At 47.9% G+C, this 25,271-nt stretch overlaps 1 protein-coding gene across 2 annotated transcripts; it reads left to right on the top strand.

Annotated features, from left to right (window-relative positions):
* Window positions 1-602: 602 nt before the first annotated feature.
* GGT7 (gamma-glutamyltransferase 7) lies at window positions 603-23,705 on the top strand. 2 transcript variants are annotated; one of them, XM_045528760.1, is made up of 15 exons: window positions 603-838; window positions 7,556-7,791; window positions 8,140-8,291; window positions 9,674-9,791; window positions 10,661-10,728; window positions 10,941-11,014; window positions 11,345-11,541; window positions 13,469-13,556; window positions 15,094-15,221; window positions 15,398-15,486; window positions 17,126-17,275; window positions 17,394-17,511; window positions 18,285-18,422; window positions 19,731-19,823; window positions 22,966-23,028. In XM_045528760.1, the coding sequence occupies exons 1-15, from the start codon at window positions 670-672 to the stop codon at window positions 23,026-23,028; spliced, it is 1,881 nt and encodes a 626-aa protein (XP_045384716.1). In that variant the 5' UTR covers window positions 603-669. The 2 variants fall into 2 exon arrangements, with proteins under 2 accessions (XP_045384716.1, XP_045384715.1); XM_045528759.1 differs by having other exon boundaries at window positions 606-838; window positions 19,731-19,830; window positions 22,966-23,705.
* Window positions 23,706-25,271: the final 1,566 nt, after the last annotated feature.

Here is a 25,271-nt window from a genome sequence, read left to right on the forward strand (position 1 = left end):
TGGTTGAAAGAGGAATATGAAAAGTGTCAGGTGCGGGAAGGGATCCGAGATCAGGGGAAGGATCTGTTGTCCAAGGAGGGGTCTGCAGGTGAAGAAGCAGTCTGCGGATGAAGCATGGGCGGAGGATTAAAACGGGGTTTGGAGGTGCAGGCTGAGTCTGAAGTCGAAAAAGAGGTCTAGGAAGAGGCTGAAATCAGAGGAGAAGGATCTTGGAGTCCAAGGAGGGATGTGGGGTCCGAGGAGTTTGAGGTCAGAGACAGAATATGGGGTTGAGGAGGGGTTTGCGGCCAGTGAAAGGGCCTGTGGTCCGAGGAGGAATTCTGGGGTCTAAGCTGGATTCAGACTGGAAGGAGGAAGGGATTTGGTTCCTGGGCTACATAAAGTGCCTGGAGCCACTGAGGTCGCGCTTGCAGTGCGCTTTCTGCTCCTCACTCCCCGCCCCGACCCTGCACTGCCCTCCAGGTGCTCCAAGCACCCGCGCCTTGCACTCCCACTGCAGGCTGACAGCGCTAAGCAGGCGGGGGCGAGTCAGCCAGGACGTGGCCAAGGCTTGGGGTGAGGCGCCCCCTCCCGGCCGTCTAGGAGCCCAGGCCCCGCCCTCCGCCCTCTTACACCCCCAGCCGCAGCCACTTCCGGCGGGCGCTGCGCTGCTGGGGGGCGCGGGCGAGGATGGCGGCGGAGAACGAGGCCAGCCAGGAGAGCGCCCTGGGCGCCTACTCGCCCGTGGACTACATGAGCATCACCAGCTTCCCGCGGCTGCCCGAGGACGAGCCGGCGCCCGCGGCTCCGCTAAGGGGCCGCAAGGACGAGGACGCCTTTCTGGGAGACCCCGACACCGGTGAGGCCCGCTGGTCCCCGTCCCTGCCCCGCCTTGGGACGTCCTCGGTCCTCCATCTGTGCTGAGCATCCACCTCCAGCCTCCATCTCCTTAATTCATCTCTTTTCTCCTGGACCGCTCCCTTCTCTCTTGTCTCTGTTAATTATCTGATGGGGAAGGGGGCGCATTTCCTCCTTGGAGGCGTAGGATGCGACAAGGGAGATGATGCTAGGGACTGCAGTAGGAGGGATTGAGTTTACCTCTTGGAAGAACCAACAAGGAAGGAATGTTGGAGGGGACATCCTAAGGAACAGCTGTGATCACCTAGAAGAGGCCGTTCTCTAGCCACGGAGTACAGGATAGGAGAAACCAAGTCAGAGACTGCAGCAAGAGGGATACAGTCTGTGTCTTTAGAACTTCCCACAGCCAGGGATTATGGGAAGCACAGAGTCTGAGAGTCTCTTCATGTCCAGGGAGGGGTAAAGAGAATATGATTCCCCTCTGTCTGGGAGTGCTGGGTATTGGGAGACAGGGGGATGGACTGTATGACCTCTCAAAGTCCTTGGGGGCTAGAGTGCCCTTACTGTACTGTGGATTACCCCACCCATCCCAGAGCCATGGATCTGGCTGAGGTATTAGTAAGGTACCCCACTCCCTAGGAAGCAGTCTCCAGAATTTTGCTGTGTTCTAGTCAGCCCTCTGCAGGAATTGCAAGAGGTGGGGGTCAGGAGGGAGGAGGCAGGGATTGGGAGAGACCTGGGGGCCAAGAGCTATGTGAACGTTACTCCCTTAGTGCTCTCCCTCCTATCCATGTGGCCCAGCTCTATCCTGTCCTCCATTCTTCATCCTTCATCCCCCATCCCTCTTTCCCTCCACGTCACTTCCTGGCATTAGAGCATCCCTCCACCTCACTCTCTCTTCCTTGCAGTGCCTGCACTTGAGTCTTGTCTCTTACCAGCCTGGCAGATGCTGCTTCTCTAGGCTGGCCCTTCCTTAGATGCTCCCAGCCTGAGAACTCCAAATTCTCTCCCCCTCCATAATTTTCTGGTCATCTGGCCCTGACCAGCAGCCCCTGCCAACCTGACCAGACTGGACTCTACATGGGGTTGGGATGAGGAGGTGGTGAGGGTGGGGGTTGGAGGTCTATGGAGGTCAAATGTCAGGGCTTAAGATCAAAACTTCTTTTCCAGAGGGAGTAGCCTTGAAATCAGGAGGTAGCAGGGAGAGGAGTGGGAAGATGTGTCCTGGTGTGGCAGATAACAGCCTGAAGCCAGGTCTTTTATTCAGTGGAAAGGACTGAGGCTCCTGGTCCTAGCATCACCCGACTCACTGTGTGACAGTGGGCACACGTACTCTGTCCTGGGCCTTAATTTCCTCTTCCAGCTCAAAAGAGAATGCCCGTCTCCTCTAACCTGAGATTGGAAACCCCTGATATATTTTCTCCTGACCCTCTATAAATGTCTTAGCATGTATCAAAACCTGTGATTATTTATTTGTACAATTATGTGATTACTCCATGTCTGTAAACCCATGAGGGCAGGGACTATGACTGTTTTGTTCACTATCCTTTCCCCAGCATCCACCTCACTGTTGGGCACTCAATAAATAATTGTTGAATGAATAAATGAATGAGAGAGAAGATCTCAGGATGAAAGAATGGCAGGAGAGAAAGTTCCAAAACCCTGGGGAGTACCTTGGGAAGTTCAGTACGTGTTCTGCCCTCATCTGTGCAGAAATCCAGCAGAGATCCTAGTCACCTGAGCTTCTAGGAACTTACATCTTGTGCACCAAGGTTCCCAGAGACTTGCCTTGTAGGTTCCAAGGACCTTGCTATCAATTGGTGTAATGATTTCAATGCCACGTCTCCCAACCCTACTTCCAAGCCCCAAGTCTCCTTTGGTACAGCTGGACCAGACTGCCGGCTAGCATGGCCTCCTGTGTTCTCAGTCTGGTGGTGCCACCTAGTGGTGTGGCCCCATCCCTTTAGCCAGGATCTTGGTTGTGCCCAGCTAAGCCTCTAGCCTGTCACTTCCCAAAACCAAGTGCCAGCCACCCCATAGCAGGCCCTGTGGGAAATAGAGCTAGACAATGACCACCACAAGATTGAGAAGTCCTTTTTTTCCTCTATTCTGAGCTCCAAGCCATGTGTTTCTCTCTCTCCCAGGTGTCTGCCTCCACATATCCTGCAAGTGCCTCACCTTTAACATGTTCTATGCTGAAATCATTTCTTCCCCACACACCTGCTTTTCCTCCAGTTTCATTCTCAACAAATGACACTGCCATTCATCCAGTCTCCAAGGATAAATGGAATCCTGGACTGCCCCTTTTCCTTTCATTTCCAAATGGTGATCAAGTGCTCTCTGCCCCTCCTCCTAAGAATCTTCCAAATTCCTACTCATCAGCCCTGTCACCACCACTGTAGACTAAGCCACCAACCTCTCTTACATATATATATATATTTTGAGACAGAATCTTGTTTTGTCACCCCAGCTGGAGTGCAGTGGCCTCATCATAGCTCACTGCAACCTCAAACTCCTGGGCTCAAGTGATCCTCCTGCCTCAGCCTCCCCAGTAGCTGGGATTACAGGCATGCACCACTGTGCCTGGCTAATTTTTCTATTTTTAGTAGAGACAGGGTCTCACTCTTGCTTAGGCTGGTCTCAAACTCCTGAGCTCAAGCGATCCTCCTGCCTCAGCCTCCGAGAGTGATAGGATGACAGGCGTGGGCCACTGCACCTAGCCTTCTCTTACCTTTATTACTCATAATCTCCTAGCTACTCTTCTTGCCTCCTGCCTTTTACCCCCACCCAACCCCAATCTGTCTACCACCCTGCACTTCTGGTCATATCACTCCTTGGTTCAAAAATCTTCAGTGACTCCTCTCCCCTTAAGGGAGTAAACATGCCAGGAATGACCTCAGTCTCTAGCCAAGATCTCTCTCCTGAACTCTGGGCTTGCATAATCAACTCCATTAAGGGTTCTTTTGTGGTAAACTCAGTTAAAATTGAGCTACATCCCCAAAGAGAATTTTAGTGGGTAGCATAGTTGAAAAGTCCAGGGATATGGGGCTTCAGGCATAGCTGGATCAAGGTGCCTAAAAAGGAATTGACTTTTCTCTGGCTTTTGCTCTGCTTTCTTTTTGTGAGCTTCATCATCAGAAAGCCATCCATATTATTGGGGGCAAGATGCCCTCAGCAGCATAGGCTTACCTCCTACCAACGTAGCAACTAGGCAGAAAGAGAGCCTTTCTCTTTCCCAATAGTTTCAGCAAAAGAACAAAGTTTTAGTCTTATTGGCCTGGTTTTGGTCACTTGCCTGTCCCTGAATCTTTTAAGATTACAGGGGTGGCTGTTCTGATTGGCCATGCCTGAATCATATATTTACTCTGGTCAGGGATGAGAAAGTTGGCTGAGAGAGGAGAAAGGATGTTCTTTAAAAGATAGAATAAAAGAATGGAATGGGGAATGGTGTCTGAGCAGATGAAAATTGCATGTCTACTAGGCCAGCTGCCTCCAGAGAGCTCCTCCTGGTGTCTCAAAAATTCAGAATAACCAAAATTAAACTCATCATCTTTCTCTCAAAATACTGGTCTCAGCCAGGCATGGTGACTTGCTCCTGTAATCCTACCACTCTGGGAGGCTGAGGCAGGAGGATTGCTTGAGCTCAGGAGTTTGAGACTGGCCTGAGCAACAGCAAGACCCCGTCTCTACTGAAAACAGAAAAATTAGCTGGGTGTCATGTCATTCACCTATAGTCCCAGGTACTTGGGAGGCTTATCCCATGAGCCCAGGAGTTTGAGGTTGCAGTAAGCTACGGTAATGCCACTGCATTCTCTCCAGGGAGAGACTCTGTTTCAAAGAAAAAAAAGAAAAAAAAAAGACTGGTCCCAATCTAACTTTTCCCCACTGTCCCGCTGTTGCTCTTACATATCAATAAAACCCACAGTATTATTGTTCCAGCACTTACACAGTACACATAGTAGGTATAAAATTTTTGTTGAATAAATGAATAGTTTAATGATAGACTGGTGGAATAGAAAATCTCAAATAGATACAGCTGTGGTGGGGGAATATCACCTTCACCTCCTAGGTCCTTATATCTGACTGGAGAAAACAGATTGAAGGACAAGTACCTGGCAATATCAGCAAAAATTAACTTGTAAGTTTGGTGTTTGAGGGTGGAAACGTGTCTTGATGTCATGTGGAGCAATGGAAAGTAGGCTTTCAAGTTATACAGGCTCTTGCCTCTGCATCGTATTCATTTTATTTTATTTTTTATTATTTTTTTTACTACTCCCTTAAAACAGCATGAAAACTTATTCATTTTATGACCTTAGGCAATATCATCTTTCTCAGCTTCAGTTTCCTCATCTGTAAAGTGGGGAGAGTGGGGCCTGTCTCATAAAGTCATGGAAACACTTCAGTGAGGGAATATATGTAAAGTGCCTGGTAAATAGTCAACATCAATAAATATAAGTTCAAAACCCTTTCCTACACTTCTTTTGAAACCTTTAGGGGCCAAGGAGAGTTCTGTGCCCACAGTGGGTATTTAACATCTGTTTGTTGAATGAATTCCAGTTTTATTTATAGACTTTATGATCCTGGTGTTGAGGGTTAGAAGCAACCATAATCAACTGAGGGAGACTCCCAGAAGACAAGCTTTTTTTAAAAAGTAAAAATTTAAAAACAAATTACATGTTCATGGTAAAAAATAAAAAATAGTGAAGAAAAATAAAAGTTCCCTCCTCCATTCCTGTCTCCCTATAATTTTCCTTTTTATTTCAAAGTACATGCATTGATTTTTTTTTTTTTTAATTTAAATAGAGCAGAGTTTCACCATGTTGCCCAGGCTGGAGTGTAGTGGCTATTCACATTGCAATCATAGCTCACTGCAGCCTCAAACTCCTGGGCTCAAGCGATCCTCCCACTTCAGCCTCCCTGATAGCTGGGAATATGGGCATGGTGCCACCATGCCAGGTTTATGTATTGATTTTTAAAAAAAGAAATATACATATATAAGTGGTAACATTTTCAAACAAAAAATTCTCCGACCCCATCTTCAGTGTCTTTTCCCAAAAGTAATCATCATAAATAATTTCTAAAAATGCTTATATATATCAGCATTTTATCTATATATGTGGTTTCTTATTAATATTTACACAAAAGAAGGAAGTGTGGATCATGAAGGGCCCTAAACACCAAGTCAGGGAACTTGAACGTTTATCATGTTGGCATCAGTGAACCATCATAGTATTTTAAATAGGAAAAATAATGGTCGGTTTTTAATATTATCACACAGACTTTTAAAGGGTTATATTCCTAATACATAGTAGTAGCAGGTGCTCAAAAATATTTATTGAATGAATAAACTTTTTAAAACATATAATGAGCACAGCAAAGTATTAAGGTTGTGTTCACAAACACTCAGGACCTTTAGGCCTTTCAGGGACCTAGGTTCAAGGCTAATATCACCCAGGGGAGGGAACTATGGCATGGAAGAGGGTCTCCGCCCTGGCTTAGGTGGAAAAGGAGTAGAAATAACTTGGGAGCACCTACAGTGTACTTGATATATATCACCTCATGGAATCCTTGTACCCATCCACCAGTTAGGAACTAGCTCCATTATTAGGATGAGGAAGGTGAGGTTCATGACTTAAAATGACTTGTCCATAGTTATCCCGCAAGTAAGTGGCTTTCAAGTCTCCCCTACCTCCACTCGTAATGTCCTCCAATCTATTCTCCAGACAGCAGCCAGAGGGGTCTTTTAAAAACACAAAACATATGGCTTCACATGCTTGCTTAAAACTCCACAATGGCCTCCTGTAGTTCTGGTAAAATCCAAGCACCTCACCGGGCCCATAGGACCCGGTGTATCTGGCCTGGCCTCCCCTTACTTCTCTTTCCCCATGCCTGCTACACCCGAGCCACCCAGGCCTTGGTTATTTTTTTTCCTAATGTACCAAGCTCATTCTCACTTTGGGGCCTTTGCACCCGATATTTCCTCTTTCTGGAACATTCCACACACACACCCTTTGCTCTACATTATGGCTGGCTCCTCCTCATCCCTCAGTTTTCAGCTTAAAAATTGCTTCCTGAGACGCCTTTCCCCAACTAGCTAGTCTTCCTTCCCCTACCACCATTATTTTCTGTCATTTCACTCTTCTCTTTCTTCATAGCACCTGCCACAACGTATAATTATATATTCTTTGTTTACTTGTTTGTCTTTTTCTTCCACGGGTCTATGAACCCACAAGGGGAGGAACTATCTGTTCCTTTCCCCCCCTAGCACCTAGTATAGGGTCAGACACGGAGTAGGCTCTCCGTAGTTGAAGGAATGAAGGGATAACTGAGGTAAGGTTGGAAACGAGGGTTTGTCCATTCAGTTTTTGAAGCTACCTCCTTGCGCAGGAGGCTGGGCCCCAACTGGGGTAGGATCCGGTTTCCAAGGAGGGCTAAACCCCCCTGTCCGGGAAGTATTCTCAGCTCTGGGTCCTGGGTCTGGGGAAACTTTGGCCTTGGTATCAGCGAGGCGCGGGCGGGAATTCTGTCTGCCTGCTGCCCCGCTGGGGGTCCCTGTCTCCCCGCAGTTGGGGAGCAACACCCCGGCCCAACACGGAAAGGTGAGCAGGGCTGGCTAGGGGCGTTTGTGTGGCAGGGGCGGGGAGCGCAGAATAGCCCCGCCTGGAGGGCGGGCAGGGCCAAGTAGGAGGCGCCCAGACCAACCACGTGCTGCCCGCAGACCCGGACTCCTTCCTGAAGTCCGCACGGCTACAGCGGCTGCCCTCGTCGTCCTCGGAGATGGGCAGCCAGGACGGGTCGCCGCTACGCGAGACGCGCAAGGACCCCTTCTCCGCTGCAGCGGCCGAGTGCTCCTGCCGCCAGGATGGGCTCACAGTCATCGTCACAGCCTGCCTTACCTTTGCCACCGGTGTCACGGTGGCGCTGGTCATGCAGATCTACTTCGGAGACCCCCAGGTGAGGGGGGGCAGACAGGTGGAGGGAGAGAACTGGGGAGGAGAGAGTCAAGGGACTGCGGGGACTGGGGAATGGCTGAGTAGTGGAAGGGAGCGAGGAAATGGGAAGGGGAGAGGGTGGTGACTTGGGAGAGGAAGGTCGCAAAGGGAGGGACTCTTGGCCATGGGGGGGACAGAACAAGGAAGGGACTTGTAGGAGGCGCTTGGGATAATGAAGGGAGAGTCAAGGGGACAAGCGGCCAGGGCTTCCATTCTCACGCCCTGTGGAGAAGGTTCTAGGGTCAGTGGAAATGCCTTGGGGAGGCAGAGGGCTCTTACTGCCCCTGCCTAGTCCTCTCTCCCCTCCCAGATCTTCCAGCAGGGTGCCGTGGTGACTGATGCTGCCCGTTGCACTTCACTGGGCATCGAGGTTCTCAGTAAACAGGGATCTTCTGTGGATGCAGCTGTAGCAGCAGCCTTGTGTTTGGGGATCGTGGCTCCGCACAGTTCTGGCCTGGGCGGGTAAGGAGCTCCCAGCAGTGGGGGTCTGGGCCTACTCCTTGCCTCCTGGTCTGTAGTCATCATGTGGGACTTTCAGTTTGGGCAGAGGGGTAGCTGGGCCCCAACTCCTTGCATTTTCTCTTTCTATACCAAATTCTACCCCCTTCTCCCTGGATGATGTCAGAAGAGCAAAGCTATCATATGGAAGACCTGAGAGTATTTTCATTAGCCCTTTGTACTGGGAAAGGAAATTTGTAAACTAAAACTTGAGTTGCACAGTGGAAGTATACTGTCATTGATTAAAGCAGTGGTACTTGGCAGGCAGGGTGGTGCACACCCATAGTCCCAGCTACTCCGGAGGCTGAGGCAGGAGGATCGCCTGAGCCCAGGAGTTTGAGGTTGCTGTGAGCTAGGCTTACACCAAGGCACTCTAGCCCAGGCAACAGAGCGAAACTCTGTCTCAAAAAAAAAAAGGCAGTAGTACTTAAACTTTTAGGGTCACAAATCCCTGTGAGTCTAATGAAAGCTACAAACCCTCAAAAATAGATCCCAGGCTAAGAACTCATAAAACAGAGGCTAAAAACTGGCCGCCTATGGGCAGCATCCATACATAACCTGGTTTGGTTTACACACTTAAATTTTTCAAAAATTTGCTTGCTATTATTAAAAAGTTGAGAATTTTCATAAAAATCCAGATTCCAAGCATCTCTTGATCAGGAGATCCAGTAACACTGGGCCTACATTCCCACGTGGCTAAAATTATCTGGAGCTGAATAGAAGCTGCTTCCTATGATGGGGCATGTGCTGTCTACTTTGTCATGGTCCCTACCACTCCGTATTATCTGTCCTGCTTTCCTTATTTTGTTACTTGGCTGCAGGCATTTAAGTTTGGAACCCCCATCTCAGATGTCCACAGAAAAGTACAAACTAACAAAGTCCGTATCTTGGCTCCTGTAAGACCAGCTCTCCAAGCTGTTCCAAAAAAATTCCCCTTTGGGTTTTATACAGTCTATCCTTACATAATCCGGTCTTAGGGGAGTGGGCGGGGACATACCATGTAGGCAGGTGCAGGAAGCTGGCAGGGGTCCAGCTCTGGTCTAGGGTGGGGGCTGGGGGCAGAACATCCTGTTCTCCCAGTCTCTGCATTTTCCCTAATCAGGGATTAAAGTCTCCAGTGACAGGCTGGAAGAGGTCCATGGACCCTCCTGGGTCCCCAACCCCCTTAGTTTCATTCCCCATCCTTTTAGGATATCTGAGTCTTTGAATCCTGCTGGGGAAGGGGCTCAGACACCTAACCCAAGTGACAAACTAAGCCCTTACCATTGGGGGTTGAAGGGTGACAGGCTAATTGTGCAGAGGGGTGGCATGTTATCATTACCCTCCCCCTTCTATGTCTCTGCCAGCGGGGGTGTGATGCTGGTACATGACATCCGACGAAACGAGAGCCACCTAATTGATTTCCGGGAGTCCGCACCAGGGGCCCTCAGGGAAGAGACACTGCAAAGATCCTGGGAGACCAAGGTGGGGACCCTGGTGAGAAGAGAGGGTACAGGGGAGTCTCCCTTCATTGCCCTTCTTCTAACCCAAGCATTAATTTGCTTGAGTATTTACTCTAGGGGGTGAGAAAAGGAGTTAAACAGCATACTCTTAGGCTGTGAGAGAGACAGGCAGCCCACAAATAAAATAATGAACAAAAAAATATGGATGGTTGATAGCAGGTAATGCTGCAACACCTTACTTCTCTGGCAACCTTACCTATATGGCACATAGGAAGGAAGAAAAAAGGCCTCTGAGTACCATGAGATGTCACAAAGTTGCTACACTAAAACACACATCTCACTCTGAGCCTGTTAACTATAACTTTCCCAACCCACAACATATTGGAAGATTAGAGAGGAACTGCTGGAGGCAAACCCACTATCTGCTAAGAGAAAAGGAAGAACAGAATAACTTGGAAAAATAGGTATTTAGTGCAGTGGTAAGAGTCAAACATGCCCCTGAGTTATCATAGCTCAGAATAATGGTGGTGTGAAAATGAGTAGGTTAAATGAAGGTCTCTTGCCCACCATTTTAAAAGGCAAGGGTAGGTGTAATCCAATGTAGACAGGTTTCTATTTAAACTGGTTATGTCCTGGCTCTTGAAAGTTTTGCTTTATTTATAAATCCCTCAACTATGATAAATAAAGGAAGCCTTTCTGCATTTGCCGATAGGAAGTCAGAGAGATGGGAGGGATACCTGTTTGGGAAAGTTTGTCCCTTCCCTGGGATACTTGGCCTGTGTCTCTCCCCTGTGCCAGCCATCCCTGGCTTGGGGCTCTGCGGAGTTCAGCCCAGCCCCCCCCTTCCAGTGACCTGGTCTCCTCTCTCCCTCGCCTGCCCGCCTCGCCCAGCCTGGGCTCTTGGTGGGGGTCCCCGGAATGGTGAAGGGGCTACATGAAGCTCACCAGCTCTATGGCAGGTAAAGACCCTCGCCCTGGGGACCAGGGACCCCTGTTTGCATTTCTCCTTGGGTGGCCTTCTCCTACCTTCCTGGATTCTTCCTTTCCCAACTCCCCTTCCTAATATCCCCTTCCCTTGCCAGGACTCTCCTTCCCAGGAACCCCCCTCCCCCCAGGACCCCTCCTCCTCCCCCCAGGACTTCCTCCACCCCCTGCTCTCCGGCCCCCCCAGGCTGCCATGGTCCCAAGTCCTGGCCTTCGCAGCAGCTGTGGCCCAAGATGGCTTCAACGTGACTCATGATCTAGGTCAGTGGGGCTGGGGGATGTGGGGAGAGGCATGAGGTTGATGGAGAGGGGTGGAACCTTTGAGATTTGGGGCCCAAGCCAGAGAGGACTTCTCTTCTTTTTGCTCCTCATACCCCTCCCCACCTCATCCCACCCTCACTTGGAGGCAGCCTTAAATGAGAGGGTCTGGGAAGGGCCCATATACATCCCTGTCTCCCCCATAACAGGCGCTTGGGGGGCCAGGGTGTTTAGGGGAGGGCCACTCAGCCCTCATCTGCCCCACCTATTGCACATCTCAGCCATCCAGTCCAATCCCAGGCCCCCTGTCCAGCCTCCTGTCCCTGCCCCCAGCCCGAGCCCTGGCTGAGCAGCTGCCTCCCAACGTGTCTGAGCGCTTCCGTGAGATGTTCCTACCCTTGGGTCGCCCACCACTACCTGGCTCTCTGCTGCATCGGCCCGACCTGGCTGAGGTGCTGGATGCACTTGGCACCTCTGGCCCTGCCGCCTTCTATGCAGGTGGCAACCTCACACTGGAGATGGTGGCTGAGGTGAGTACTCAGATGGGGGGTGGGGGCATGCCCCAAGGACCCTGTTACAGGGACATCCTCTTCCCCTTCCTTCCTTCCCTGACTTTCTTTCTATATATATTTACTGTAGATTGTGCTTATTTTAAATTCTAGAATAGATAAACTAACCTCTAGTGATAGAAATCAGATCAGTGGTTGGTGGGGATGGGGATGTGGCATGAAAAACCTCCTGAGTGTTAGAAGAGTTCTGTCTTGATAGAGAAGTAACTTTGGGTTTGTCAGGGCTGGTGCCAACTGGTGCAGGGTCTTGTCATGTCCTTCCCAGGCCTGGTGGAGACCCATCATTAGCCTCAGCTTCCCTAGGCTCACAATCCCTCCCTGCCCTTGGGCTTTGTAGGGACTGAGGGAAACACCTCTTTCACTGGTGACTGTCAGGACTGGGGAGACTGATGCAAAAGGTTGTCATCCAATCCCAAAGTGTGCCTCTTAGCCTGAGGCAGTAATGGGTCTGAGAACTCTCATTAACAGTTCATAACTCCTAATGGAAAACCATATTCATGATTCAGATGCACAGACCAACTCAGTGGTCTTCCCATCTGTGCAATGGAGGTGATTATATCTATCTCTGCCATACGTTGTAGGAATTAAATAGGTCCATCATTCATTTAACATTCATGGAGTACCTGCTCTGGACCAGGCCCTATGCTAGGCACTGGAGGTATGGTGGACATGGTGGTGGAAGCCCATCTCAAACAGACTTAACTAGAAAGTCCAGGAGAGTACTGGCTTAAGATCCCGCTGGCTCTAGGGGCTCAGTTCACATTATCAGGACTTGGTCTATTTCTCTCTCTCACTCCCCCCCCACCCTTTCCTCTGTTTGGCTTCACTCTCAGTCAGATCCTTCAACCTGCTCCCCACTAGTCCATCTTAGGCCATCCTTGCAGCAAGCTATCCCAGAGAAAGAGCATTTCTCATTCCCAGTAGTTCCAGCAAAAGCCTCAGGGTTGTGTCTCATTGGCCTGCCATAGGTCTCATGACTATTCCCAAACCAATCACTGTGACACAGAAAGGAATGCTCTGATTGGCCAGACCTGGGTCATGTGCCCTTTCCTAGAGGTGGAGAAGGAAATGAAGGAGACTGTGACAAAGGCCATCAGAACTTTGAAAGAAAAAGACCCAATGTTGAGTTTATTAACTTGCCAGACAAAGGAACAGATGCCAGCCAAGAAATGCAATGTGTAATTCACTAAAGGTAGATAAATCAAGGGTTTCAAATACTAAAAAGTACAAAAAAGTAGAACATTCAGAGTGGTTATGCTAATTTAGGATTGAAAATAGCACACTGGATAGCATGGAATGAGTCCATTGGTTTGTACAAGATTGGTTCATTGGTCAGTAAAGAGTGGTCAGTTATGTCCAATAAGGGTCAGGCCTACCAGGGTCAAAGTTCATGATTTTGTAGTGACTTTAGTTGGTTGTGGTGAGATACAGAATTCAGTTTTGATGTCTCCCAGGCAAGTGCTGCTATAAGTAGAAAATCTTCCTTTTACGTAGTCAGAGAGGGCAGCATAAGCAAAGACATGAAGGCATGAGTTCAGGAACTGCAGGTCACTCCACAGTTGTCTAAAGCTCACTGGGGAGTAGCAGAACATGAGATGGGAGAGGTTGGCAGGGGCCAGATCACGAAGGGCCTTGAATGCCAAGCTAAGGAAGTCATTCATGGAATGTACCCAGCACAATGCATGGCACATAGTAGGTGCTCAATGTTAGTGCTTTTACCCTTTCTTTTTTCCTGGAGTACTTCCAGCTGATGAGGTCCCCACAGGCCACAATGGGGGTTGTGGACTGTTCAAAAGTTGTAAACAGTTGATGTGTCTGTGATCCAAACACATATCATAGGTCAAGCCTACGTGCTCACAGTGGTGGGTGGTCATTCTTTCCCTTCCAGGCTCAGCATGCAGGGGGTGTCATAACCGAGGAGGACTTCAGCAATTACAGTGCCATCGTGGAGAAGCCTGTGTGTGGCGTGTACAGAGGTGACCTCTCCCCCAGCTCCCAGGGTACCCACTCAGGAGAAGCCTGTCTGTCCATGGCCACATCCTTTTGGCCTAGAGACTGCTCTCCATTTCACAGGAGAGAAACTGAAGCAGTGAGCTGCCTGGGCAGCCAAATGTTGAAGCAAGCCAAAGCCAGCCCACGTTCTGAAGTAGCCATGGGGTCAGTTACCCCAAGTATTTAGGATATGGGGCGGTGGATCTAGTCAGAGGCTCAAACCTGGAAGTTGGGGTTCTGGACATAGGTTTTCTTGGTTGGGGCTCTGTGTTGCCTCAGCCCCATCCTCACTGCCCTGTACTTCCTAAGATGAATTTTTAAGACCAAAGTCCATCTAAGCTTTGGGGTAGAATGAACCCTTCAGGACAGTAATAGACCCACCCCTTCATTATACCAAAAGGAAACTGAAGCCCAAGTAGGGAATGGAACTTAACATGCCAAACTTAAGAAAACCAACAAGGAACCAAGAAAGCCAAGCTTATGACATAGATGGAATCTATGTTTGCTGAACCAAAAGTATTGGGTTCTGGATCCCTCAGAAAGTTCTCAGGTTCTCTCCCCTCTAGGAGGGCCAGATCACCTCAAGCCCCAAGAAAGGCCGCCTCTGAGTTCAAGTCTCCAGGCCTCAGTCTCCAGCCTGATTCCTCTGCCAGAGGCAATGATATAAGAAACAGTGGAGAGAACATAGCTTTGAAGCCAGGAAGACCTGGGTTTGAGTACCAGCTGCACCACTCACCTTCCCACTCTGAGCTTTAGTTCTCTCCTAAAAATGGACACAATAATCCCTACATCTCAGGGAGCCCCTAAGGATTTGATGAGATGGCATATGAAGTTGCCCTGAACAGAGTGGGTACCGAGTGTGTACTGGATTCTCCATTGTCCCTCCCCAGCCTGGATTGTCTCGGCAATGCCAGTACCTTGAGTGCTGTGGCTTTCCCTTGACTCATATGACCCTGGACCAGTTGCCTTTCTGTGCCACTGTTGCCACTGTTTCCATACCTATAAAATGGGGATGATAATGGTACCCACTGTGAGAATTAAATTAGTTAATTAGTTAATGTTAGTGTTATGTGTCAGGTATTGTTACTTCTTTGATGTCCAAACATCTAATCATGGAGTAGGAAGTGTGGGGTTGGGTGGGACCATCAGGGGACCTAGATGGTATCCTGACCTGTGGGAGGAGCTGAAAGGAGACACTGGACATCTGATCACCTGTCCCTGCTCTGCCAATGGCCTGCAATGTGACTCTGGGCAAGTCACAGCCCTCTGGAGCCTCAGTTTTCACATATGGCAGAGGAAACTGGTGACCAGTGTTCTGAGTTCGAGTCCTGACCTTGCCCTTGACTTGCCATGTGAACTTGAGTGGGTCCTTTTGCCTCTCAATGCTTCAGTTTCCCCATCTGATGAGGGGGCTCAGTGCAGTGGTCTCAGTGTGTGTGATGCTGGGATGTAGAGATGGGATGTAGGACGTGAAGATGCCTTGACCTCTCCCCTGCCATCGGTCATTTCCTGTCCTTTCAGGCCACCTGGTTCTCAGTCCCCCACCTCCGCATACGGGCCCTGCCCTCATCAGTGCTCTCAACATCCTTGAGGGCTTCAATCTCACCAGCCTGGTATCCCGAGAACAGGCTCTTCACTGGGTGGCAGAGGTAAGGCCAACTCCTCCACCTCACTCTGGATTTGGGGACACTATGAGTGAGGAGATGAGGTACTGCCAGAGGGCAGGACTAAATCACCTCCAAGTTTTCTCACACACAAAGATACACCGGGTGTGGGTGCGGGGAGGGGCCTGGCAGCCTCTGCCACATCCCTGCTGTGTTTTCAGACCCTGAAGATCGCATTAGCCCTGGCCAGCAGACTAGGAGATCCTGTCTACGATTCTACCATCACTGAGAGCATGGATGACATGCTCAGGTGGGTCCTGGGCAGGACCCTGGGGGCTGCAGAGGTGGTGGGTGTGGGGAAAGGATCAGGTGAAAAGCAGACAGTGTAGCAATAAGGCCTGAAGTCCGAAGTCAATTTTAGCACAAACTTGACTCACTGTGTGACACTGGGTGTCTCCCCTACCCTTCACCTTTCCTGTCTGTACAATGAATTGGCCTACTTAATGTGGCTCTTCAATATTTTTGAGCCTAGCACAGCACCTCTATGAGCCTATCTACCCCGCTTTTGAGTAGAAAGAGAAAGCCTAATAACAGTAAAAACAGTCTCCAAGCAAATACTGGAGATGGTGGAGATTTTGAGTATAACATATCTTCTTTGGTAGCATTAACATAGTGGCAAGGTTGTGGGCTTTGGTGAGACTGCCTCCATTTAAATCCTGGCTTTAACATTCACTAACTGTGCAGCCTTAGGTGAGTAATTTAAACTCTCTTAAGTCTCAGTTTCTACAAAGGGACCTGACAATAATGGTATCAAATTCCTGAGGCTGTGGTGAGGACTAAACAAGATCATACATGTAAAGCACTTAGCACATTGGGCACATAACAAATGTTCAATAAATGTCAGTTATTATTATTAATTGGCAATGGGGTAAGAATGGTTAATATTTAACTGCTACTATAACTGACTTACAGGCTAGCTAAGGGAAAATCAGAAGCAAAAAGTACAGTTAATGTAAATTTGTACTGTTACTCAAACAACGCTCTATGAATTCAGTTGGAAATGATGCATCTAAATTAATAGTTTATATAAAAAGCAAAAAGAGGAGCAACCCAAAACAACCACCTCAAAGCCACAAGGATAAAACATAAAACCCAAAAAAAACTTCCTCCATCCCAACCACCTGCAATAAAGCTGTATGTGGCTGCTCTGTGTGGCCACCAGCCTTTTTGCTTCAAAGCAGAATAAATCTCTCCAGTAAATCTTGGTAACTTATTCTGTAATTACTGTGCATAACCCAACACACAGTTATTAGGTAAGAAAACCTCTGTTGAACTTTAAAAAGCCTGGAGAATTACATATTGCTTCTAAGATCAGTGCAAACTTAGCTCTAAAACACACCTATATGAAATCTATTCAACTAATTCACCCAATAAATAGTTATTGAGGGCCTATTATATGGCAAGTCTTCCTTACCTTGAAAAAAATTCTAATAGAAAGTAAAGATTCCTGTATGCAAAATCCTCCCCCAACTAAACTCCTACTAAAACATTAGTTCTAGACTATAAACATTAGTTTAAACGAATCCAGCTTGTTGATTCAAAACAAGTATTTTCTGAGCATCCACTATGTACCAGGTACTTTCATAGAAAGAATTCAGTGAGTAAAGTCAAGTAACTAAAAGGCTCCTGATTTAAACATTAAATAAATTAAAAGTTGGTTCTAGAAGAGAATCTGAATAACATCTAAATAAATTCATTCAGTTCAACAGCTATTTTCTGGGTATTTCCTACGTGTAGGCAATAGGTGAGCTTCTGCCCTCATAGACCTAATAGTCCAGTGAGGGAGGCAGATTTAATCAAATAATCACAGAAACAAACATCACAAAGTGTGGTAGGCGGGGTGTAACAGAACCTGTTGTGCACTCATCCCCCACCCCTTGTCTTTTCAGCAAAGTGGAGGCTGCCTACCTCCGGGGCCACATCAATGACTCCCAGGCAGCCCCTACCCCACTAATGCCTGTCTATGAGCTAGATGGAGCACCCACGGCCGCCCAGGTGCTGATCATGGGCCCTGATGACTTCATTGTGGCCATGGTCAGGTATGCCAGCTCAGACTCAGAACCTGGGACAAAGGATCATCTGAACCAGCAGGGAGATGGGGGCTAGGTATAGGTGAAGGCAAGCACAGGGCTTACCTGACTCCACTTTTGTCCCCAGCTCCCTGAACCAGCCCTTTGGCAGTGGCCTCATCACCCCCTCCGGGATCCTGCTCAACAGCCAGATGTTGGATTTCTCCTGGCCCAACAGGACCGCTAACCACTCGGCACCCAGCCTGGTAAAGTCTTGCCTTCCTCCTCCCCTGGGGACCCTGAGGCTAGGAGGTACAGTGGTATGGCTGCTCCTTGCTCCCTACTTTCTCTAGGGTCTTCTATTATAAAGAAAAGAAGCCTAAACAAGATGTTCGCTTCATCTCCAGCCCAGCTAAGTCTGGGGCATGGAACCTGGTGGGTCCAAAGAACCCTTGTCTCATTCTGTCACTGTCTCACTCTGTGACCTGGTGAAGGTCTTGCCCCTCTTTAGGCATTTTCTTCACTATGCATTGAGGGTATTGGCTCCCATTTGATGTTTGGGGCACTTTGCAGCACTAGTGGTCTGTTACTTCATGATCACGAGCTGATGGGGCTCAGCCCTATGGCTGGGCGCCAAAGAGGGACCCAAGGAGGAGGGATGTAGGAATTTTTGTCTAGTTGGAGATCAGCACTCTTACACCCTTCATGCTGGGGCCCTGACAGGGCAAAGACACGTAGAGGTATCCAGGTTGGGGATTAGCTGTTCTTCCCCGTTGCCATCTTTCTTGGCTTGATCCTTTCCCCTGCCACCCATAGCAGCCTCATGGCTCAGTAGATCCACTTATCACTCCCTCCATCCTCCCCAGCCATCCAGGAACGCTGCCCATTTCACAGACGGCAAACTGTTCCCTGGGAAGGACCAGTCTCCCAAGAAAACTGGGCCTGTGGAAGATATAAAGGAGGGAGAAGTTGGAAGGGTGGCAGAGTGCCCCTTTCTCCACCCCAAATCCCCCTTGTGCTCTCTGTCCTTTAACAACAGGAAAACTCGGTGCAGCCAGGGAAGCGGCCACTCTCTTTCCTGCTGCCCACGGTGGTACGACCAGCAGAGGGGCTCTGTGGGACCTACCTCGCCCTGGGGGCCAATGGAGCTGCTCGGGGCCTCAGTGGCCTGACCCAGGTGAGGTTTCCTCCATGGTAGGGCTTTTGCAGCCAAGAGCCAAGCTGTGGCCTGGGCTGCGGATGCTCCTTGTATCTGTGGCTTGTTTTCATTCCTTATGGAGTAAACATGAGCTGAGGCTGCCAGGCCAGAGAGGGATAATGATTCAATCCAGAGTTTAGAAAAAGCCAGGGAAGAGGCCCCAGTAGCACCCAGTCTCCTTTAATCTAGCCCAGGGCTCCCCTCCCTTCTCTCTGGACAGGGCAGGGTTCATAGCTAGGGGTGGTCTAGGGCAGCATGTGGGTACCAGGCCCATCCTGGGCACTGGGGACATGAACTGCAACTGAGTTTCTGGTGAAAATGGAGCTCTGATGCTCCCTGTCTTCCCAGGTTGCAGGATCTAGAATTGAAAAGCTATATAGCAACTGGGCTGCCTGGGTTCTGTCAACCTCAAGTCCTATCATCCCTCTACCCAGCATCTGAATAGACAACCAGCCCTCTTTAGGGTCCGACTTTGAAAGGAAGGGCCTGCCACTCTCCAGAACTCAGAACAGTTCCAGGAATGTCTTGAGCACCTGATACATGTGCCAGGCACATATTTTGGCAGGTGGTGAGTTAACTATCCTGAGCTTTGGAATCAGACGCCCCTGGGTTCCAGCCCAAGTGCTGCCAATTTCTAGCTATATGTTGCTAGGGAATTCACTTAACCTCTCTGAACCTGTCTCCTCACTTTTAAAATGGAAAAACTAGCAATAGCTAACATTTATAGAGTTCTTACTAAGTGCTGGGCACTGTGTTATGTGTATTAACTCTTTTAAGCTTCCCAACTCTGGGAGGAATCCTTATTTCTATTTTATAGATGAGGAAACTTAAGCCCAGACAGGTTAAGAAGTTAGGTCAAGTTTCTTCAGCTAATAAGAGTGGGCAGGCAGTTCAGTTTCAGAGCCTGCTCACACGCCTACCTGCTAAGCTAAAAGTACCCACATTCTGCCCTAGACCACCCCAGCTATTAACCCTGCCCTGTCCAGAGAGAAGGGTGGGGAGCCCTGGGCTAATTAAAGGAGACTGGGTGCTAGTGGTGCCTCTTTGGCTTCTTCTAAACTCTGGAGTGAATCATTACCCCTCTCTGGCCCTCAGTTTCCCCCTCTATGAAATGGGGGCAGTCATCACAGGCTTGCCTGTCTTCTGGGGCCATTGAGAACTTAGATAACACCCTTGGTGTAAGGGTTCCAAAAACAAAGGGGTCTGGACCAAGGGTGAGAGCCAGGAAGTCCTGAACCATCACCCCTGAGACAGCCCTGATTTTTTCTGCTCCTTGGCTACCCACAGGTTCTGCTGAATGTCCTGACCTTGAACCGGAACCTGAGTGACAGCCTGGCCCGTGGCCGCCTGCACCCGGACCTGCAGTCCAACCTCCTGCAGGTGGACAGTGAGTGCAGAACAGAGACCCTATGGGGTGGGCACAGGGACAGGTGGAAAAAAGCGCTCCCCCCAAGGGTGCCCCTGCCTTCACCAGCACCAATTCCCTGCCAGTGAAAGTTTGGTTTCTTTCAACAAATTCCTATTGAAGCAATTAACAATCGGGATTAGAATCCATCTTGCCATTTCCTGGCTATGTGGCCTTGGGAAATCCATGTCTCAACTCTGAACTTCAGTTTTCTCATTTATAAAATAAGATACAGTTGTTCATTCTTCAAACCTTCATTTATTCAACAGTTTATATTGAACACCCGTTGTGAGTCAGGCATCATCCTCGGTGCTAGGGAAACTGCATTTACAGGCAGACAGGAGAATAAGTCATCAAAAAAATATGAGACAGTAAAATAAGTGCTCTGCCGAACATTAAAGCAGGATGGTGAAATGGGATTGAGTCAATGATCAGAGAAGCCTTCTCTTTGGTGACATTTAAGCTGAGATCTGAAGAGTGAGAAAGAGCCCACCACACAAAGAACTTGAGCAGAGCTTTGTAGGCCAAGGGAGCAAGTGCAAAGAACTCAGGGCAGGAATAGGGTTGGTGTGTTTGAGGAATGTAAAGGAAACCAAAGTGAGTGAGGATGAGATGAGATCAGAGAGGCAGACAGGGGCCAGATCATGGAGCTTTTAGATGATGGTGAAGGACATGGAATTTCCTCTAAGAACCACAGTGGCTTCATTTTAGATACAGCTTAATTTTGTAAACAGGGAAGTGTGTGCACCTTTGAGAAATTTTTATTGTAACAGACAATATATAATACTATGCTAGTCTGAAAGAATACAGAATTGATTGAGAAACAGTCCTTGCCTGTTCAGTATTATTATCTCTGTTTTACAGATAAAGAAACTGAGACTCACAGAAGTTATAAACTAGTCAAAGATCAACCTGTAAGTGGCGGGACTGAGATTAGGACATATACCTGGCTAATTATCAAAGACTCAATTCTTTACCACAGCTCTTGATATCTCCCAAACTAAACCATTTTAGAAGCAGAGACCTAGATCCTCAGCAGTCACACCCTGTAGTTGACCAATAACACTTTGGATCCCAGCTGATGGATGATGAGACCAAGTGCTTGAAACAGAATTTTGTTCAACAAATATCTATTGCTCTCTGTTGAATGTAAGGCTCTGTGATGAGTTGCTTGGGGTAGCTCATCCTAACCCTCTCTTAAGGGGCTCACAGTCTAAGATGAGTATATAAGGAATGGGGGCTTGGTGAAGGGAAAGCTCACCCACCTGAGGCCTCAGGGAGGCTTTATGGAGGAGGTGACAACTAGCTGGGCCTTGAAGTATGAGCAGGAATTTGGCATGTAGAAGGAAAGGACATTCTGGACAAGAGGAACAGCCTGTGCAAAACCCAGAAAGAATGGCTCAGAGACCAGCCAGGAGGCCAGCTATTTCCCACACTTCCAAATTTACTCAGCACCTTCTTGACTTTTGCCACATGTATATACCATCTAAACCATTATTTACATAATATGTCTCTATAAATGAACCTGCTTTTTAACCTAAATGTATTTTAAAAGTAAACCTTACATCATAATTACAAATGGAAAAATGGCATTATTTGCCACAAATCGATGACAAATAGCTATTTAAAAAATGAAATATTTTTAGGTTTTAGTTTGATATTGTCACCTGTGGAAGGCTCTGAGGGCTGTTCTCTGTGTTAAAGAAGATTAGGAAATGTTAAAGACCAGATTGAAACTTGGTCCTTGCCATAATTGAAAGAATTGAAAGTGAATCACAAAGGGAAAAGATTTCCAACTAGGTGATTTGATGCTATTTAACATTGTGTCTTTATCTCAAGAACTATCTAAAGTCATCCTATTTGGAGAAATAAGAAGAACAGATCTTTATTGAGGAGCAGTGGGAGGTGGAGTTACAGGAGGTCAATGTTAAGAAACACGGACTTTATCCAATGGAGTAGGGGAGGCATATGACCTGATTTGTTTTATGTAGGGGAGGTAGATTGAAGAGGTAAAACTTAAGTCAGGGAAATATGAAAAGCAGCTGAGATATGGCCCAGGTGAGAGACAATGAGGACCTGAACTTATGCAAGAGGATGGGGATTTGTTCATCTATCTAGCAAAGACCTGTTTAACATTTACTCTATACTAACCCTGTCTAGGCACTAGGGATCAATAGCAAGCAAGACGGCATCCCTACCTTGAAAAAGCTTATGATCTAGTGGAGGGGAGACACAGTAGATAAATAAACAAATACAGGTAGCAGTGAGTACATTGAAAGAAAACAAAGCAAGGTAAAGATGGCAGAGACTATTTTAGATAATGGTCCGAGAAATTCTTGAAGAGGTGCCTTTTGACCAAAGACTGGAATAAAGTAAGGGGGCTAGCTTTTGACTGTCTAGGAGGAGAGCACTCCAGGCAGAAAGAACAGCAAGTGCAAAGGCCCTGAAGTAGAAGCATGTTTGGCCTACTTGAGGGACAGCCAGGAAGGCCAGTGTGCTGGGGCAGAGTTAAGCAAGGTGGAGAATAGAAGGAAATGGGGAAGGAATTGAGAGAGGTAGCAAGGTCCCAGATGATGCTGGGCCTTAGAGGCCTTGGTAAGGACTTTGGATTTTATTCTAAGATCCAGAGCTGTTGGAAGATTTTGAACAGGGGAACTGACAAAGTGTAATGGTTTAAAAGTATCCCCTTGGCTACTGTATGAACAGGCTATAAGGAAGGCAGGACTGGAAGCAGGGAAACCAGTTTGTATACTATGCAGAAATCCTGGCAAGTAATGATGGCAGGTTGGCCTAAGTAGATGGAGATGAAGACCCCAAAGCCCTCTTTCCTTCTTCCAATTTTAAGAATGTATATTATCGATCACTTACCATGTATAAGGCTCTGAGCTCAGTGCTTTCTGTGCGTTTTCTCCTTTAATCCCTGTAACAACTTCATGCTCTCATGTGATCCGCATTTGTACATGAGGAGACTGAGGCTCAGAGAGGTAAAGCAATTTGCCCAAGGTCATACAGCTCCTTGGTGGAGCAACCAGGACTAGAACTTAGATCTGACTATAGGACTCCTGAGCCAGTGCTCTGAACACTCTGAACGTGTATATTTTGGGGGGTGGTTTTCAGGTGAGTTCACAGAGGAAGAGATCGAGTTCCTGGAAGCCAGGGGTCACCATGTGGAGAAGGTAGATGTCTTATCCTGGGTCCATGGCACTCGGAGAACCAACAACTTCATCATCGGTGTGAAGGACCCTCGGAGCCCAGATGCAGCCGGAGCCACCATCCTGTAGAGCAGTGGGGTGGGGCAGGGTCTCTGCTCCCCCACTTTGCATGTTCCCAGAGTCCCTCCTTCTCCCAGGTTTGGTCTCAGGGGGACCCCAGGGATGCCCCAGATCAGGGGCCAGAGGAGATGCTTAGCAAACCCAATCCCAGAATAACTGGAAAATTCTCCATCAGGAAGCCTATAGTGGTGGTGGTGAGTGTCAGTATCTATGACCAGGCAGGCGGGACCTTGAGGAATCAGATTATCTGTCTGTCTCCTCTCCTCCCTCAGCCATGCTGGCCCTGAGCTTAGGGATGTGCTTGCAAACCCTTCTCGAGGGTCTCACAACCCCAACATCTCTAGACTGGCCTGACCTGGGCCTTGTCTTCCAGCTCCCTTCTCCTGTCCCCAGCCTCATTTCTTAAATGACTAGGAATTTTTTAATGGACCATCATGGGGAGAGGGTGCTCCTCTCCTCTTCCCACCAGGTTGAGGCGGGGGCCTTGCATTTGGGGGTCCCCAGGGTGTGGGGTAGGGGTGGGGGTGGGGACCAGCTCAGGGGCTTCCATTTGCAAAGGGGAATTAAAGAAAGAATATTGCTTAACCATGGCTCTGGCTTGATTTGTTCAACTGGGTTTGGGGTAGAAGTGGGAGAGGAAACCTCAGCTCACCCTGTCCCAGTAGCCCTGACTCCAGGGCAAGCTGCAATCAACTTTGTAGGAGCTATATAATATCTACTGTTAATCTAAGACTTGTACTACTAATAATAATTAATAACAATAACTATTCCAGACAGCATCTAGTCTTCATTACAAACCTCATTAGGTAGGTACTAATATTAATCCCATTTTACAGATGGAAAACAGACAAAAATAGGTTAAGGGACTTGTCTAATGTTCCTCATCTATTAAGTGGAAGGACAGGAGTTCAGTCTCAGGATATCCAACACCAGCATCTGTGTTCTTAACTAATTTCACATCTGCTAGTTAAACTATGTGTTACAAAGTATAATTCATACAGTATATATCAGATAATAAGTGCCCTTTATAGGTTATGTCACTCATGCATCCATCCATCCATCCAATATATTCCAAGCACTTTGTTAGGCACTGGAGATTCAGCACTGAACAGAATATTTTTTATGGGTTTACAGTCTATAGGGGAAGTCAAACATCAAGGAAATAAGGACACAGCTAATCAGGTTAGTAATTACCACCACAGTAAACTCTATGAGGTGTACTATGAAAATGTATAGCAACAAAGTTAACCTAGTTTGGGAATCAGCAAAAGCCTCCCTGAATGAGGATGAGTAGGATTGGATTAGATGTGGGATGTGGGAATGTCCTTCTAGGCAAAGGGGACAGTATATTCAAAGGTATTGTTGTGAGAAGGAATGTGTCATGCTTTAGGAGGTGGAAGAATGTCTATATATTCTTCCTAGAGCAGGGGTTGACAAACTTTTTCTGCAAAGGGCCAGATAGTAAATATTGCAGGCTTTGTAGGTCCTATCATCGCTGTAATAATGACTCACCTTTGCTGTTGTAGTGAAAACGCAGCTGTAGATGATATGTAAACAAATGGCTGTGGATGTATTCCAATAAAATGTTATTTTGCAGAAATAGACCCAGTTTGGCATAAGTAGTGTGCTGACCCTCATACTAGAGCACACTGAGGGGATGATGGCATGAAATGAAACTGGTGAGGTAGATGAGTCGTTCTCGAGGCTGGTATTAATTTCTCCATTTTATGGATGAGGAAATTTTGGTTAACTAGAGACATGAAGTAACTTACTCGTGGTCACCCAGCTGATAGTTGGCAGATCCGTGATTCAAAAGTAATCTGTTTGACTCCAAAGACTATGTTCCTCTCTTCTTTAAAAAAAAAAAGTCTTTATTTTTTTGAGACAAGGTCTTCCTCTATTGTCCAGGCTAAAATGCAGTGGCACTCTCATACCTCATTGCAGCCTTGAACTTCTAGGCTCAAGCAATCCTCCTGCCTCACCTGACTAGCTGGGACTACAGGCTTGTGCCATCATATCCGGCTACTTTTTTTTATTTTTTGTAGAGATGGGGGTGGCGTGTCTCACTACGTTGCCCAGGCTGGTCTTGAACTCTTGGCCTCAAGTGATCCTTCTGCCTTGGCCTCGCAAAGTACTGGCATTACAGGCATG

The sequence above is a fragment of the Lemur catta genome, chromosome 17, assembly GCF_020740605.2.
Source record: "Lemur catta isolate mLemCat1 chromosome 17, mLemCat1.pri, whole genome shotgun sequence".
In the NCBI taxonomy this organism is placed as follows: Eukaryota; Metazoa; Chordata; class Mammalia; order Primates; family Lemuridae; genus Lemur; species Lemur catta.

Excerpts from the sequence above, each read along its gene's own strand:
- GGT7 (XM_045528759.1), top strand. The coding sequence starts at position 670 with ATGGCGGCGGAGAACGAGGCCAGCCAGGAGAGCGCCCTGGGCGCCTAC. Across the intron at positions 839-7,555 it reads TCTGGGAGACCCCGACACCG|ACCCGGACTCCTTCCTGAAG; the intron begins GTGAGGCCCGCT and ends TGCTGCCCGCAG. Across the intron at positions 17,276-17,393 it reads TTCATTGTGGCCATGGTCAG|CTCCCTGAACCAGCCCTTTG; the intron begins GTATGCCAGCTC and ends TTTTGTCCCCAG.